This window comes from Lagopus leucura, unplaced genomic scaffold (assembly GCF_019238085.1).
Source record: "Lagopus leucura isolate 7727_CA_CO unplaced genomic scaffold, USGS_WTPT01 Super-Scaffold_100019, whole genome shotgun sequence".
Taxonomy (NCBI): Eukaryota; Metazoa; Chordata; class Aves; order Galliformes; family Phasianidae; genus Lagopus; species Lagopus leucura.
The window spans coordinates 13,079,807-13,093,613 of record NW_024962273.1 but is presented as its reverse complement, the minus strand read 5'-3'; the positions used below and the strand labels follow the sequence as shown (position 1 = coordinate 13,093,613).

The window sequence follows — 13,807 nt, the reverse complement described above, 5'->3', positions numbered from 1 at the left end:
ACCTGCCCAGAAAGTGAAGTGCTTTGTTCGTGGCACCAGTGTGACCCACTTAGCTGCACAGAGTTCATTAGAAGTGAAGTGTGATAAGGGAAGTACTCCGATAAGGAGTTTTTTGCAGGCTGTGTCGAGCTGAGCTGTGGTGAGAGGAAAAGGGCTGGATGCTGACACTCTCAAATGTGATAGTGTCACATAGGCTCATGGTGTCATGGCCCCAAATATTCTCAACAGCCAGCTCCTGCCAAGCATGTGCACTGTGAGAAAAGGGGGGAAGAATATGAAACTTTCACTACTCCATCCATTGTCTTTTTCCTAGGACATCTCTACACAGCTTTCTGTGTTTTAGGGCAGCACAGTCCAGCTGTTCCAAGAGCAAAAACCCACCCTGTCTAGACCAGTCTCGTGTTAAATCAAAAAGAGCAAAACCACAGAAATGAAGGCATGTTAGGGATGTGGTTTGTCTCATGTTGGTCCAGGAGATGCATTAGACCCGTGAAGAGCAAACCTCAGTCATGCTCTTCTGTACAGGAAAGTATTAGAGGTCAAAGTTCATCCTGAGTCATCTATAAATCCTTTTTCAAACTGTGACTATTTGAAGAAATACTGCAGAACTTCTAAGTACAAGAATAAGGAAGACTTTTTTAACCTTCCTTCTTTACAGCTTCATGAGCAAGAACTTGCAGTGGCTTCTGTTTGTCTGCTTTGTTCTATCTTTGTTCTGTGTTCTAAGTCTCTAATCTTTTCCCTCTCTTTCTACAGGTCCTTCAGAAGCTTGGGAAAGCAGACGAAACAAAAGATGAGCAGTTTGAACAGTGTGTGCAGAACTTCAACAAGCAGCTGGTAAAATAATTAGAGATATGTAATTTCACCCTGGGTTTCAGCGTTAGTTTTTAATTATCTGCTGCAATAGGCAGTTAGAGCATGTTACATTAAATGATGCCATAGTCATATTGAAGTGACCCACAATTCTTAATGGTCCACTCATGAGAAATCACACTCTCTTCCAAATCCCCTATCGTGGAGTGAGTATAAGCTGAAAAGTGATGCATATTTTGGACCAAAGTTTAGGGGAAAAAAAATACTTCAGCCAGAACAATTCCTTCAGTTAACAGCTACTTCACAGTGTAATTGGTTTGCTGGGCTGGACGCAGAGGTAAGGGAGAAACATTATTTTTTTCTGAAAGATGGGTAGGAGGGGAAACAGATTAGAATTGAAAAAACAAAATGGAACAAGAGTAAATTAAGTTCCTGAAGTGCAACAAAAGGTGGAAGAGAGATGAACAGAGCAAATGGAGAAAAAGAAAAGTCCTTCCATGGATAAGGTCTATATGCAACTTTCTCTCTATCTTTGCACAATCACTGAGTCAAGCTTGAATCCTCAGTCTTTTATATTTCTGCTTCTGACTTACATTCTAGCACACAAATATTTCAGTAGTGTAGCAATCCCTCCTCCCATGGACAGGAGTAGGATTACTTCTTGACCTGGGTGTGTGTTGTATCTGTAATGTTCAGGCACCCAGATGAGGGAAGGTTACATCAATTGCCCCAGGGAGTTTACAAGGCTGACTGTAACTTGGTGGGCTTGATGCTAGGAAAAGTGCTGCTCTTGGCTCACAGCAGGAAGCGTGTGCCACCCCAAACTGCAGGTGGTGCTGGAGAAGGTCTTTAGACCCTTTATGCCCTGGCATAGTTGGGGCTTTTTTCTGGAGCTGTTAGTGGCAGCTGCATTGTATCTGTTTAGACTCAGCAGATGTGGGTCTGTGTCCCAAAATTGTCTGAGATGGGATTATCCACAGCTGAATATAATGAAAATCTTTCAGTCTGACTTGGACTTGTATTTAACCAGGGCTCACTACAGATTCCTGGAGACTTATGATCATTTTCTTGGCAGAGATGGTTGCTGTTACTTCAGAATTACATGTAACATCTCTGCAGCATGTCTACCCTTGGAATTCTCTAGTACACAGAGGAATACTGTTTGGCTACTTTCTGGGGACATAACATTACCAGATGTGACTGTTCCCTATCATTATTGAGACTGTCAGCAATTAGGGAAGCTACTTTTTAAGGAAAAATGAAAAACTTAGATTCAAATCTGTTTGGTATGGATTTTCAGTTTCCAAAGCCATCAGTCCAATGGTGCATTGAGAAGCGCAATGAAGAACTACTGCCTCTACACTCCTTACAGCTCAGTTTGTTTTCCCATTTTGCAAGGACAGTCCAAACAATTTATTGGAGGATCCGGAGGCTGCTGGGCATTTTCTGCATGTTGTCTGTTGGTTTTCTTTTGACATGTGGTTTTCCTGTTGGTAAAATAAATGCAAGCAAATACCTATTTCACAGTGCAGATCATAATAGTGAGTTATCTGGATTGTCATCTGAGATTGAAGAGGTGTTACGCTGATAAGAAAGGGGAAAAATCCTTTAACTGTATGTGTGTATATACAACCTTACTTTTGTTTTGAATGTATATACTACATGCATGTGGTGTGGTATGGCTGTGCGTGAGATCTCAGTGTCCTTTCCATACAGAATGTGCTCTAGTTGGAAGCATTAAGTCTGGAGGAAAGATGATCTTTCACTGCAGACCTGTAACAGAATAGCTGTTCTGTGGAACTCGCTGGGTTGCAACCAGAAAGTTTTTGAAACAGGAAGGGACTTTGAAAAATAGCCTTATGGCAGTAGCCTTGTTTGCTCAGTTGGTTAGAGGCTCCTCTGATTCTAAAGACTGTGCCGGGTCATGCTGGCATGCATTCTCTGGTGGTGACTGTCAGTGAATGGTGAGCAGGTCTAAAAATAGTTTACTCATTTTATAAGGCATCTTATAGTCCTTCCTGATTGTGGATGAGTGGAGAGAAGGGAAGGCACTGCATTTTCCAGATCATTCTCCATTCAAGTTGGTAACAGATATCACTCTGAGCTCTGAGTAACGAGAGCTTTTTAGCTCAGGCACATTGGATTGCTGTGTGACAAATGAGCTGAACATAGCCGTGCTTCTGGGCTTCAGGGCCTACAATTGGCCCTCACAATGGATTATCTTTGGCAATAAACCTCCCAGCTTGTTCGTTGTAAGGCCTTCTCTGTCCCAGTATCACTTGTTCCCAGGCAGCAGCACACATAGAATGGTTCTTGGGGACCTGGCAGCAAGACACCTGAGGCAAAAGTGCAATGATTGAGACGTGCCAAGAATTGGCTTGTCTTTGCCTGCATCTGAAATACTCTCAGGAGTGAGCGAGCAGGAGGCTGGTGGCAGCCCTTACACCTGGCACTGTCTCATGTTTCTGTCTGGCAGAGCTGCTGAGTTTTGATACCATTCAGGAGTTGCCAGTCCTGTGGAAATTCAGCATTTCACACCAATTGCCTGAGAGAGAAGCTGCTGCTGGTGTGCTGTGCATCCATCTCTGCCTGGCTCAGCCTCAGCAGGGCAGGCTGTGCAGCTCTGAGTGTCCCTGTGGGGTTGCGGGTTTAATTTTTGCTCTTGTGCTGTAAGTTTGGCTGTGTCACACCTAAAAGCTTCTTTATGGGCAGAGAGGGTGCCATACACGTAAGTAAACCCAAGAAGTACTGTTTGTAAAATTGAAATTGTTATTTAGTCCATGTCTAACTGTTACTGAAAAGGAAAGAATAAGAATGCAGTTACAACTGTTACATACACACCACTTCCTGGCATTGTGCTTTCCTTCTCACTGCTCCTCTGTGTCCTGAGGTCAGTGTTTGTTCTGGCAGTAGTGGGGTCTTAGGGTGAGTTGCCAACATCCAGCACTGCCAGCAGTATGATGCTCATCTCGATGATGTCATCATTCTCTTTCTAGGATCCAGCTGGGGTCGTTTTTGTATTTTTTCCAATGTGTTTTTAAGCTACATTCCATGTCTCTATTTCTCAAGTCCTCTGCTATCCTATGAGACTTGTATTCCTCTCATGAATCTCATTATGGGACTCATAACCCATTCTACATAAAATAACTGCTTGTTATTCCCATGTTTGTAAAACAAAAACTAAACAAAACCCAATGATGCTGTACCAACAAAAGTAACTAAAAGGAACACAAATTAGCACTAGCTACCAACTGGATTAGGGAAGTTGCTGTTACTGCTAAGCCATGCAAAACAGAGCTACTGGCTGGTCGAGAAAAGTTTGGACAGATCAGGATTGATGCCTCTCTTCTGAGGCCTTGCAAATGGAGTGCAAGGCTTGTTGCAGAGAATGGCAGTACTGTATTCCATGGTTACAAGATGTCTGGTACAGTGCTCACAATTGCTAATTCCTGTGCAGTTGTCAAGTTTAGACTCAGCTGGAAAACCTGGGATGTTCTCTTCTTCAGCCCTGTGATAAGGGCTGTGGCTATCTATCTATCTATCTATCTAAAGACACATTGGAAAAACATACAGAAATGTCCCCAACTCAATCCTAGGAAGAGAATTATGACATTTTTTCTTTTGAAGCTGGGAGGGGAAATGCTTTAGGAAAGCTGACTACTACTAAGAAACAGCTCTACTGAAAATTGCATCCTTAAATAGTGCTGAGTGAAAGGTATGGTGAATGAAAGCACACACACACTCCTTCAATAAAACAAAAAATTGTGAAGAACTCCTAGAAATGCTGTTGTGGTTTTTGTCACAGTTATAAGTAATAGGTGATTCATTAGGTCTTTGAAGAGAGAACTCTCCAGTCTTCCCAGCATAGCATTTCTTTTTTAAAATAAGCATCTTCCTGCATATACTGCCCTTGTATTTTACCTGGTTGTGTTATAGGCTTACAGGATTGAATTACACTGGTTGCTAGCATGGCAGTATCTTCTCACACATGGCTACACCTATGTGTTGCAGCACATCAGGCTTTTCACAGTGCACATTTCTTTGTGTTTGATTAGAATAACTCACTGTGCTCACTTCCACATCAAAAGCCAGTGCTGTTATTCTGGTGCTAAGATTTTATGTCATCAGTGAAAGGATGAGAAATTAATATGTTGGTCAGCTAGAATTGGCACTGACCTTCCATTTTGGTCCTAGTTTTTCTTTCCTTTTGTGGATTTTTTTATTGTGAAATATGTATACTATTTATTTCTAATATCTTTACATTCTACATTTTAAAATGACTGTGCAATGGTGTTTCTTTCCTGAGCATCTTCAAGTTCAGCTATACCTCTGTAACTTCCCTCTGCAAGCACTTAAACCTTGTGTTCTTCAATACCTTCACTGATGACCTTCCCTGCCTTAGAGCTTTTTAAAACCTCAAAACTGTGTTCAAATTTAGTGACTCTTAAAAATGATACAGCTGCATTATAAAAATATATAGAACTGAGAGAATTTACATACTCATTTCTTTTGTACCATTTCCCCTTCTGAACTGACATTTGCTAATTCTAGTCCATGAATTCTAGTGCTGCTTTCTTGCCGTGGGCATAATTGATGGAGCTACTGGTGGTCCTCTCTGTGTGGTCTTTGATTACTGTGGCATCTCCCCTCTGACACTTTCTGATTGCACCACTACAAGGTTTCATCTGCACAGCTTTGCGCATTTACCTTAAGCTAGCAAAGAGCTCTGTTTACTTGCTCTATATTGTAAGACACCCTTAGGACTTCAGCAGCTGTTATGGCCGCTCTTCCTTTATTCTTGTATGCTCTTTGGGTCACTTCCCTATGCTTTTCTTGCCAACTAAGGTCCAACTGTCTTTTATGAAGGTAGACAGCTTTTTGCTGTCCCTCATTTTCTTTGCTGATGGCAAAGTAGAAAAATAATAAATGTGAATTCATCCAGAACTTTTGAGGCAAGGAAATCAAATCAGAAACATTGTTTGGAAGCAGATGGATTTCTTCACAATGCTATACTAGCAATACCATTTCAACAGCTGGACAGATTTAGCTTCTGCTTAGAAAGCACAGCTGCACCAAAAGCACAAAGGATCTGGGCAGGAACTCAGTTATTGAAGAGGTGGCTCTTTTGTAGGGAGAGCTGATAGGAAACATCTGCTTGTGAAGTTATTAGCTCTGAGGCAGCTGTTAGAGAAGTTCTGTGAGCTCTTCATCTCTGGAGTTGTCTTCAGCTGTCAATATTCGTTGTACTGGAGGCCCCCTCAAGGTACAAACTGGGAAGGAAAATGAGGAATGGTTGTGGGGACATGGATCTGACTGTGCTCAAAATGGAAGAGTGATTGTATTGAGGAAGGTGTACGTGTATGCATGTCTGCCTAACTTTGCTGTAAAAAGTTCTTTCTAATCTGAGTTCTTCTGCAGCACTTATCTGTGGTGTCTAAAAGCTCAAGCAAGCAAAACTCAGACTGGTGTCTGGTTTTAATCTTTCGTTTCCCAGTATGCAAGGTCTGCTGTTGGCAGGCCACTAAGACAGTAAAGCTGAAGAAGAAAATTATTTCTTTATTTGCAAGCCCTGCAGTTTAAGTAGGATATTTGGTCAGGTCAGAGACCCCTTGTACTCTCTTTGCACAGGGGTTTTTAATTAGAGTGTTACAGGAAAGTGGTGAACTAAACTTCTCCCAAGGCAGTACCAGACAAATGTGTCTCCTATAACCTGCAGACTCCTTTCAGTTAGATTTGTTGCACAGAACTACTAACCTCTTTCTTACAAACTATTGTCTTTTGGACTATTGTATTGAAACATTAAAGCTTCAAAAGCAGTTCACAGCTTCACTGACACAAAGTTCATCAATAGTCTGGTGGTATTGTTGGCCAAACATGCATGCCAGTTACCAGTTGTGGACCTACCAAGAAGATCAGAGGATTGTGTGGTTGTCTTGTTAATGTTTGTTCAGGCTGGTTCAGGGCTGATGTTTGGCTCATCTGCAGGGTGAATTTTCTTTCCTTAGAAATGCTTGATTCCTCCCTCCTACTCTTTAAATGGGAAAATAACTGATGGTCTTCTCCTGCTATTCACAGTCTGAAGGCACGAGACTGCAGAAGGATCTCCGAACTTACTTGTCTTCTGTAAAAGGTAAGATCAGCATATGCAGAGGTGTTTGCTATCCTCAGGCATGGGTTTTAGAATAGAAAGAGCATTCATTTGGAAGAGACCTTCAAAGGCCAATCAGTCCTGACCTTTCCAGAGCTAACCAAAAGCTAAAGCATATGAAGAACAGCATTGCCTATTGAACACTGGCAGGCAGGAGTCATCAACCTTCTCCATCTAAAGAAGCCTGTTTGAGTGTTTGACTGCCCTCATGGTAAAGACATTTTTCCTAATGCTTGGTCTGAACATAGTGTTTCCCAAAACCAATGGCTTGCAAATGGTAGTCAGGTCTACCCAGCTCCGAAATGGTGCTCTGGAGGCAGTGCTGTGTGGGTGCTCACAGTGTGTGTAGTTACTGAAATGCATGATAGTGTTTTCATGGTCCTGAGTGAGGACTTGAACTGTACAGACAAATGCAGAAGAGGTCATCCTTGTCTGGTTGGGGGTTGCTTCAAGAGTTTCTCAGACAGGATGGGGTTGTGCTTTAATGCTGAGCTGGTGGTGCTCTCTTAACAGATAGATTCTTACATCTTCTGCCTGGGGAAAATGAACACAGAATAGTAAATGTGACTGCATTCTTAGTTCCTTTTTTTCCTGTGATTACTTCCATTTTTGTGTTATTAAGGGGCAGACATTCAGCAAGTCCCATCTTAGCATTTGTTGAAGCTTATTCAGTGCTGCTTGCATTGAATTTCATTATGGGATAAGGGATTAACTGTTTCCTTGTTTCTGAGGCAGTTGTCTCTTCTTTCCTAGCTATGCATGAAGCCTCCAAGAAGCTGACGGAGTGTTTGCAGGAAGTTTATGAGCCGGACTGGCCTGGGAGAGATGACACAAATAAAATAGCAGAGGTAAGACTCAACGGAGGATGTAGACTCACTAGGCTTGGAGATAAGGAAAGGAGATAAGCTTTGGAAACTGCATTAGTGAACTGAATTCCTTCAGATGTGCATCTTTGCAGTAGGAATCAAAGAGACAAGGTGTTGGGAAGAAGGGATGGCTGAGGGGATGTGGCCTGTATTTGTTTCCCAGACTCCTGAACACTATGAAGAGCACTGTACTTATGCATACAAACAACTTTGTTCCCTCAGCAATGGCTAAAAAGGGGCAGAATAAGCCAAAAGAGAACCTGTAATTAAGTAACTGGGTATGTTTTTCATTCTCTCTGCAAGAGGAATGGGAATATAAATCGATTCCTAAAGCATGATCAGAGCAGCTGTTGTGTAGCTGCGATCAACCTCCCACTCATAGCACTACCACCAGCTACTGTATTTTACTTGCCACTTTGTTTGACTGGGCCATGTGTCACCGCAGCCTGCTCTTCTCCTCATCATTTGGTGAGGTGATGCCTGTCCAAATTTGCCCAGGTGTTTTCTGTGGAGTGTGGGGCACAACGCATCATTTGACAGCTTGGATCTTCCTTGGCATTTACGTGCAGTGGTCCAGCTGGAGACAGACATGCTCTGCTGTCTTGTTCAGCTGTTCAACTGAACAGCAGCTGTGGCAGTTCAGCTCTGCCATGAGGCTGCAGCTGTTTGTGGCAGCAAGGAAGGCACAGGGAGGAAAGCAAGACAAAGACTGTTCCCTTCCCTGTGTTTTCCCTGCAGAATTCTCTCTTGAAATAATATTTCCATCTTACCCAGGAAATACTGTCTTTAAAGCAGATAGAATTAAGCAAAACCAGGATGTTTCCAGGTCAATTCTTTCATTAATACAGAAACTTTCTATTATGAGGTGCTATTGCAGTAAATGGAGATGTAATTCAGCTGGTTTGGCTTCACATTCTCTATTGGCCTCGTTTCTTCTTGAGCTACCATGGTGCCTCCTAGAGGACTGTCCTTTCTGAAAACTCGAGCCAGAGGGGCTAAAGGGAGCAAGAATCCTGAGACCTAACTGCAACTCCTCTGAGAGTAGGCAGTAATATTTTCAGCCTCCATCTTCCCATTTAATGTCTGTCTTGGCTTCTCTCCTTCGGGAAAAGAGAACTGGAAGAAAAGTACTATTCCTGACCAGAGAAATAACACCCAAAAATTTCTCCATAACATGGGCATTTTTTCTGAGTAGTTTTGCCAAAACCATTTGGCCAAATGGAAAAACAGGAAGTAGAAGTAATTTCCACTTAATCCTGGTTGTTGATGGGAAATTAGCTTGGCTAAGAAAAATAAAGGATAATGTATGTGTGGCTTAGAGAGCTAGCTTTGAAAAGAACCTCCAGGAGGCTGTGGAGGCAGGTGGTGAGGGCTGAAGAGTGCTGTGATAGCATTCTGCTGTTTATTATATTCCAGAGCTGCATTACAGTGAAGGAGAAAACAGTGCAGTGGTGTCAGGTGTCCCAATTTTGTTGCTGCTGGAGGAAAGTGACTTGGGAGGAGGATATGAACGGAGCCCTGACCTTCATCTTCCCTTCTGCTATATGGATTTGGGCTAGTTTTGGGCTAGCACTGCTGGGGAAAAGGCAAACCCTGAAAGGAAGGTTTCTGAAGAATGCTGTATCTTCCAAGTGGCTCCCTGAATTAGCAGCATCAAGCTGCCTTTTCTGTTTCTACATTTCTGCCATGACCTCACTTTTCATCTTACTTTTCTGCTTCTTTGTTTTTCCAAAGAAATGACTGTTTCTTAAGAGCTCTGGGGTCTGAAATTACTAACTGTAGCACTTGCAGAATGCAAAGCTCTGTGCTCTGAATAGTTAACTCATTGCTTTTGTTTTTCAGAACAATGATCTCCTCTGGACAGATTTCCATCAGAAACTGGTGGATCAGGCTCTTCTGACCATGGATACATACCTTGGCCAATTCCCAGATATCAAAGTAAGATTCTCTTTAAGTCTGATCTAGAGTCATTGCAGATGAAATCTCATAAGCATTAGTTCTTTGCATCCCCATGTTTTTTAAAAAGGTATGTGTGCTGTTGCAAAAGTTCCTATTAGAGCAGCCAAAGTCTTTGCAGCTCTGGGTCGTATGAAAGTACTATTTTCTCCATTAGGCTTGAATGAAGAATCCAGGGGAAAGATGCTGAAAAAAAAACCCCTTAAATGTATAATGAGAACTTGTAAAAAAAATTGTGATTGTATCACAGTGTAGGAGAGTGGTGTCAGGAGCAGCTCACCAAGCTCTCAGTTTTTTCAGTCCTTTGTTATTTTTTAATTTCCCTGTAAGTACAAAACATTGAGGAAACAGTTAGTGGCAAATATACTTTATAGATAGAGGCCAGCGTGAAGGACAGATTTCTTTGTGTTCCCTGAAGTCCTGCTGTGCATATAATCAGCTCTTTGCAGAGAAGGAGGAATGCTGAATATAGGTCTTTTGGTGGGAGATCAACCTGGGTTTGAATGGTGTCCTGTAAATTCCCCTTCCCCTGTAGTCATCTCTCCATTTGTTTTGGGAAGGTTATGCAGGAAATGTCTTCACCATATGGAAGCACTAGTAATGATATCACCACATGGAAGTATCAGCTTGGCTTCTTTCCAATGAAAACAACCCTTTTCCCACCACATGGTTCTTAAAGAGTTTGTCAGTATTTGTTGCTTCAGGAGGATCGTGCTGTATCGAAGGGAGGCAGGACATAGGCTTGTAAAATGAGCCCTAAGCAGCAATGTCATTGCCTCCTGGAGCTCCTTGTTTTTGTTTCATTTTTCCAACCTCTTCTGTTCCTGGAAATGTGAGGTGGGGAAGGGCTATTGCTTTCCAGCTGTTAAAGGCTGAAGTGCTGATCATACCCTGTAGTGTGATTCCCATATGTATCTTAGCAGTGCAGAGACTTGTGTGCTGCTGCTTCTTTAGTGGGCTCTCTGTAGGTTCAGACTTCTGCCCTGCTTCTGACTAAATTGCATTTTATCAGCCCTAGTGACTGTGCACTGGTTAGTAATAGCAGTGTCATGTTTCTTCCATGCTTAGCATCTTTGGGATTTCATAATCCTGAGGTTGTACAGTGTGATTTTAAAAGGAGTGTGAAACTTGAACCACCCAAATTCCACCAAAACTCAAGGGATGAGCCAATGAACACTCACTGATCCTTTCTGATTTTGGAATGGGTCAAGAGATAACTGTTACTGATATCACAATCTTCAGGTGATGCTCTAGAATATCAGAAGTTAAAGTTCTGGTGGCATGCAGGAAAGAAAAAGTAGTCATGTATAATTAATGAAATACTTCAGTTGCTGTGGTAATAGTTTTGTTTTGTTTGACACAAAAACCTTTTTTTTTTTTTTTTTCTTTTGCTTTTCCTGGAATTCTGGTGTTAGCGTGATGAAGAAAGATGATGGAGAGAAAATGATTTTAATTTAGTTAAGTGAAGGCCTGTTTTTTGTTAATGGCCCAGTAACAAATGTGTGTTGCTAGATCATGCGTGTGTTACTTGTTTGTTAAATTCTAACGTGTTCTGAATCTTCTTCTGCTGTTCTGATGGGGCTGGAAAAATTCCCTTGAATTTTTTAGGTTTCCTACAGGATCTACAACAGAAATGTGAAAACATACTATTCCTTTAGTAAGGAAAACATTTTTAATGTTTGCTGGGGGGAAATAAAACAGTCTCTGCCTTTTGTAACTTGAAGAATGGGAGCAAAAAAATTCAGGGTCCTTTCTGTGCAGGTCAATATCTCTAGCTTTCTGAAGTAGGACTTTTGTATAGTCTGTTATTTAGTGTTTCTGAGTGAGTTTTTGATTGTGATTGTGGAACACATAATGACAGTGCAGGTCTCTGCAGTGAGCCCAGAGAATATGAACCAAAACCTGTTTTCTGACTAGCTGTGGGGTTGGAAAATGTCTGTCTTACACTAAAACTGGTGCACTGTTTCTACCAGGTTTGAAAACAAATATCAGCACGAAAAAAATATTTTTAAAATTGAGGTTCAAATTAAGATGGATATATTGTAAGAAATAAAAACATCAGTTGAAGTTCAGCTTCTGAGTAGCTTTTCAGTGAGTAGCTACAGCTGTCCTATAGTCATACAGAAAACCTTGCAGGCATCCAGAACTGGGCTAAGTCCTATTACTGCCATTCAGTTCAGGCAGTTGCACGATCAGTGAGTGCTCCAGAAGGACTTGCTGGATACTGATTCCTTGCAGCACTTCCATGTGTGCCATTCTGACCAAAGGAAGGTATTCATTCCCATAGATCTCCCACTTGGTCGTGTGTTTAATCTGGATTGTGTGGAAGATGCATTAACTTGCATCTTGGAGACATCGGTGCTGGAAGCCCCCTCCTACAGCCCATCTCGGTGCCCAGCTGGCAATATTTCTCAAGAGGAGTGCAGGCTGGGAAGGTGTCTTTTGCTGGCTGTGGCTGAGGACTGGATCAGCTTCTTCGTGATTCCATTCTTGGAGCAAGCTGAGTGCTTTGACATTGTCTGGGTTTGCGTGTGGCTGAGATCCTGCAGATTTCTGTGACTCACGCAGTGCTGCAGCAGTGTTCACTGAAAGCTTAGAGGAGCATGTGTGGGAGATGTGCAAACTGGTCCCAGCTGGTCTGGCAAAGAGATCAACCCTGAGTGTGGTTTTGCAGTTTATCTGCAGGAGTCTGGGGAGAAGAGACCACATCTCCCTGCCAAGGGCTGTGGGGAAGATTTTGCTTTGCAAGTAAATCCTTGATGCTGATTCTTCATCTTGCAATTTCAATTTCCCCGAGCTGTATGATTAATTTGAAACCTTCCTGGCTCCTTTGTGTCCTCTTCATTCAAGCTCTTCAGTTAGTCTTCAGCTTGCTGATCACTGACAGGGCATTTGGCTCTCTGTGCTACAGCTGGGCTGGGAAGCCCTGTGCTCTGACTTATATCATCTGGGTTGTTTGTAGGGGAGCACAGGGGGAAAGGGCAGTGGATGGTTTATAGCAGAGCAGCCTAATGGGCCTGAGTCTCTTGGCACTTCTCTTGCTCAATAGCTAGTTACAGTGGACCACTGGTCATGACCGTGGTCACATCAGCTGATCCATACTTCTGTCTGGATCTCCTGTCGCAGGGTCTAAAATGCTGTCGTAGGCATATCCTGAGCATGTGGAAGAATGCTTTTGCTGTGCTGGCAGCAGAGATGCCTTCTTGTGTTGAACCATCTTTTGAGCTTCTGCATGAGCTGGGGCTATGGACTGGTTAGTTAGAGAGTGGCAGCAGCCCTCTTGGCCCTGAAAATGAAGAAACAGGTACCTGCAGGTTGCAGGCATCTGGTAGCACTTAAGCAGCACCTGAACTACAGCTCTGAAAACATTAATGTCATTCAGAGGAGGGGCTGTTGTTGTATAGATCTGTTTGTCTTCCCTGGCTGGATGTTCCTGAGCAGCTCCCTCCAGGGTGGTTGTTGCCATACATGGCTCCAGGGCAGCTTTTGTAGGATATCCAGTGGAAGTCCTCGTGCAGGCAGAGCATGAAGCTGGGTGAACAGGTACAAGCAGGGAAAGCTGAGGGGATGAGAGGGGGATCCTAAGATTGTGGTTTTGGCTGCTGGGTTGTCATAACTCTTTTTCTCCTTCTTTTGTAGTCTCGCATAGCAAAGCGAGGAAGGAAGCTTGTGGATTATGACAGTGCCAGACACCACTTTGAAGCCCTGCAAACTGCAAAGAAGAAGGATGAAACCAAAATTGCGAAGGTAAAGCAAACAGAAGGATGTGCAACTGTCCTTTCATTTGGGAAGTCTGCTTTTTGCTTAATGAGCAGGTGTAAAGCAAGCATGTACCACTTCACTGGGTATTCTTTGTTCAGAGGGGTGTTGTGGTGAGGTTTGGCTAGGTGTTTCCTTCTCACCTGTTCAATTCTCCTAGAAGGCAGGATGCGTTCTGGTGTCTCAGATCACACCCACCATCATCAGTTGGGCATTTGTCAGCATCACTGCAAGGCCCTGACGTGTTTTCTCAGGTGTTGCAGAA

General features: G+C 42.8%; 1 protein-coding gene across 10 annotated transcripts in view; it reads left to right on the top strand.

Annotated features, from left to right (window-relative positions):
* The window catches only part of BIN1 (bridging integrator 1), an 84,589-nt gene that overhangs the window by 35,667 nt on the left and 35,115 nt on the right, over window positions 1-13,807 (top strand). For all 10 annotated transcript variants that reach the window (XM_042877589.1, XM_042877588.1, XM_042877586.1 and 7 more), the window contains exons 2-6: window positions 757-837; window positions 6,889-6,943; window positions 7,715-7,809; window positions 9,670-9,765; window positions 13,423-13,530. In XM_042877589.1, coding sequence (XP_042733523.1) covers window positions 757-837; window positions 6,889-6,943; window positions 7,715-7,809; window positions 9,670-9,765; window positions 13,423-13,530 — 435 coding nt within the window. The remainder of the gene's footprint in view (window positions 1-756; window positions 838-6,888; window positions 6,944-7,714; window positions 7,810-9,669; window positions 9,766-13,422; window positions 13,531-13,807) is intronic.